The sequence below is a fragment of the Rhea americana genome, unplaced genomic scaffold (genome assembly GCF_003343005.1).
Source record: "Rhea americana isolate MKP2758 unplaced genomic scaffold, rheAme1 scaffold_786, whole genome shotgun sequence".
NCBI classification, from domain to species: Eukaryota; Metazoa; Chordata; class Aves; order Rheiformes; family Rheidae; genus Rhea; species Rhea americana.
The window spans coordinates 4,921-8,167 of record NW_028186963.1 but is presented as its reverse complement, the minus strand read 5'-3'; the positions used below and the strand labels follow the sequence as shown (position 1 = coordinate 8,167).

At 74.5% G+C, this 3,247-nt stretch overlaps 1 protein-coding gene across 1 annotated transcript in view; it reads right to left on the bottom strand.

The window, feature by feature from the left end:
* The window catches only part of LOC146585656 (adhesion G protein-coupled receptor B2-like), a 14,688-nt gene that overhangs the window by 6,677 nt on the left and 4,764 nt on the right, over positions 1-3,247 (bottom strand). Inside the window, exons 7-11 of the mRNA XM_085322536.1 lie at positions 3,143-3,245; positions 1,760-1,921; positions 944-1,047; positions 602-704; positions 73-223 (exon numbers count right to left, since the gene is read on the bottom strand). Coding sequence (XP_085178662.1) covers positions 73-223; positions 602-704; positions 944-1,047; positions 1,760-1,921; positions 3,143-3,245 — 623 coding nt within the window. The remainder of the gene's footprint in view (positions 1-72; positions 224-601; positions 705-943; positions 1,048-1,759; positions 1,922-3,142; positions 3,246-3,247) is intronic.

Below are 3,247 nucleotides of genomic sequence, written 5' to 3'. Positions count from 1 at the left end.
CGGGGCGCGGGCGCCCGCTGCAAGGCCGGGACGGAGGCGCTCCCGCGCCGCGCCGCCGCTTCCCTTCCTTACCCCAGCCCAAGCAGAGGAAGCGCTTCCTGACGAGGCGCGTCCGGAGCCGGCCGATCACCGCCAGGTAGGACTGCCAGGCCTCCGTCAGCACCCAGCAGAAGGACGAGAGGAAGAAGAAGTGCAGGAAAGCGGCCGTCATGGTGCACACGCCCTGCCGGGGCACGCGGCCGGTCAGGGGGACCGGGCCGGCGGCGGCACGGCGAGGGTCTCCCGCGCCGCCCCCCTCCCCGGCTCCGCCGCGGCCGTCTGGCACCGGCTGAGCGGAGACCGTCCCTGCACACCGCCCGGCATCGCGGCGGTTAAACGCCCGCGCCGGGGCTGGGTTTGTGTGCAAGCCGCCAGCGCTAAGAATTTAATCCCAAGATTGAGTTAATCCAAATCAAATCTGCTCCTCGGAGCCAGCGGGGCCGGCGCGGCCAGCCGGGGAAGACCAGGCGCGATCGGAGCAGCCGCGGCGCTCGCTGCCCGGCCCCCGCGGGGACCCGCCCGGGCTCGGCACCGCGTCCCCGGGGCGCCCCGCCGCGCTCACCTTGCTGAGCATCTGGGACTGGCCCACGAGGATGAGGACGTTGGAGGCCAGGATGGAGACRCAGAAGTTGAGCAGGATGATGGAGCGCTCCGACTTGATGAACCTGCGGGGCAGGGAGCGGCGTGGAGCCGGGGCCGTGCCCGGCCAGCCCGGCATCGCCCGCCCCGGCGCCACGAGGGTTTATTCTCTTCCAGGAGCGACGTATTTAATCGCAGTGCGGCTAAGCCTGTGCTGGCGCTGCCCCCCCCCTGCTTCGCCGCCCCCTCCCCGCATCGGTTCCCGTCTCCCCGGCTGCGGACGTGCCCGGCGCCTCCGGGGTGTCCCCAGCGCCCGCGCTGGCACCTCCAGAAGGCAGCGTAGATCACCAGCAGGGTCAGCAGGGCCAGGCAGGAGACGGCGCAGCCGATCATCAGCGGCACCGACGGGGCGCCCGAGGGGTCCATGGCCTGGCGGCGAAGCAGAGGGAGGCTGAGACCGGCCCCGGGCTGACGCTCTGCACCCCCGCGGCCGCCCCCCGGGGACCCCCCCCACCCCTCCCCGCCTCGGGGTCCCGGGGGGCGCCGGGGTTGCCGCGGCTCGGCGCTGCCACGCCGCATTCCCGGGCACCGGTGCCCATCTCCAGGCCGACGGGGACGCGGCCGGAATAGCAATGGGGGCCGGGAGGGCCCTGCCGGCGCGGCTGGCGGGAAGGGGCACACGCCAGGACGGCTCCTTCCCGTGCCGGGGCGCGTCGCCGTCGCCGTCCCCTCCCCTCCTCGCGCACATCGTCGCCCCGTAAGGAGCCCTGGAAATCGCTGCGGCCCGGCAGAGCGCAGCCCCGGGGCGCAGCGGGGCCGGGGGAGCCCAGGACGCTTTTTGGGCCGCTGCAAACCCCCTTCCCCGTCACGCCGCCCGGCATCGCGGGGTCCCACCCGTGGGGCTGGGGCACCTGCAGGCAGCGCACCCCCCTGCCCCATCCCCATCCCCACGGGGACCCTCCTGTGCCTCCGACGGGCCCGGGCAGCACCCAGCTCTGCAAAGCCGCAGGGTGCCCGGCGGGACCCCTGTCCCCCCTCATCCCCCACCACCCCCCAGCGTGGGAATCGCCTCCCGGGCAAGAGGCATCGCTGGCGACCCCGGCCCGCGGGGCTCGTGTCTCCCCCCGCCCCGGGCACCTACCAGGTCTCTGGGCAGCTGGGCGAGGACGGCGAAGGTGGAGAGCTGGCTGCACTGGCACTTGGTGTGYGCCGGGAGGGTCTCCAGGGTTTGGCAGCTCTCCGCGTCCCAGTTTCCCAAGCCAGCATCGCTGATTAATGGGGCGAGAGCGAGGGAGAGAGCAATTTGAAATGATCAAACGCGCGCGCAGCCCACGGCCCCTCGCGCCTTCGCCGACTTAACCCTTCGCTGGCACCCGCCCGCGGCGAGGCCGGGAGACAGGTTAATCCCCCGAGCCGGACCGGGGGCCAGAGCCACCCCCACCCGCCCAGACCCCCTCGTTGGTCCCCTGGGGGAGCAGTGCAACGCGCGGCTTGATCTCGTCTCCCCCTCCAGGCCGCGGGGGCCAAACCGCGGGACGGAGGGGGCCGAGGGACAGAAGGTGGCCGGGCAGCGGTGGCTCCGCCGGCGGCATTGCTCCGGGGGCAGGCGGGACAGAGGGGGCACGTCTCCCCCCAGGGCCCCCGACCGGTTGCGACGCGGAGCACCCCCGTGCCCCCACGCAGCCCCGCATCCTCCCCCGCCGGGCGCTGCGTGCGCCCCGGCCCACCCGGCCCAGGACGGTGGCGGGGTGCCGGGGCAGCGCCGGGGTCTCGCTGCAGCCCCTCACCCTGGATCAGGGCACGGCGGTGCCGCTGAGGCCCCCAAGAGCCACCTACGGCTCTTTGCAGCCCAGCAGGAGCTGCAACTCCGGGAGCAGAAACCTGCTACTCCCAAAGCCAAATCTCCCCAGGGAGGGCACAAAGTGCCCCCCAAGCCCCCGGGGCYGGCTGAACCCCCGGCTGCCGGCAGGACTGAGCCGGGCGACGGTGCCCCGGCGCGGGCAGCGGGGCCGGCTGCACCGCGTGGCCATAGCGGTGCTGGCAAAGCAGCCCCAGCTCCCAGCGAGCCGTGGAAACGGGGAACTGGGTCTGCGGGACCGCGCTGGATCAGGCCCCAGGCCAGCCGGGGCCGCGTCCGCCGCAGGCCAGGCTGAGCCCCGCCGCGCTCGTCACCGTCCTGCTCCTCCCTGCGATGCTCCAGGCACGCCCGGCCTCCCCAGTGGGGCCGTACTGGAACCAGTAACCCTGAGCCAGAGGCATGGGCGGGGGCGAGGGTGCGCAGTGCTGGGGGCGAGGGGGCCGGCGCTGCCCGCTCCCCCCGCCGTGCCCTACTTTCCAGCTCGCCCGCCAAAGCGCCAGGCTCCCGCTCTAACAAATCGCGTCTGGCAGGCGGGCGGCATCCGTCGCCGGCGGCGCGAAATCGATCCCCGGCGTTAGCGGCGCCCCGGCGCTCGGGGCCCCTCCCCGGCGCCCCCGCCGGCGCCCGGCAGCTCGGGACCCGCGGCCGGGGGGGGGACGCACTCACGTTGACGACGTGGGAGAGCTCCACCAGGACGAGGGGTGCCGCGGGCTTGGTCGGCGGGCGCACCGTCACCGTCAGCACCTTGGAGGTGACGGCCAGGGGCGTCCT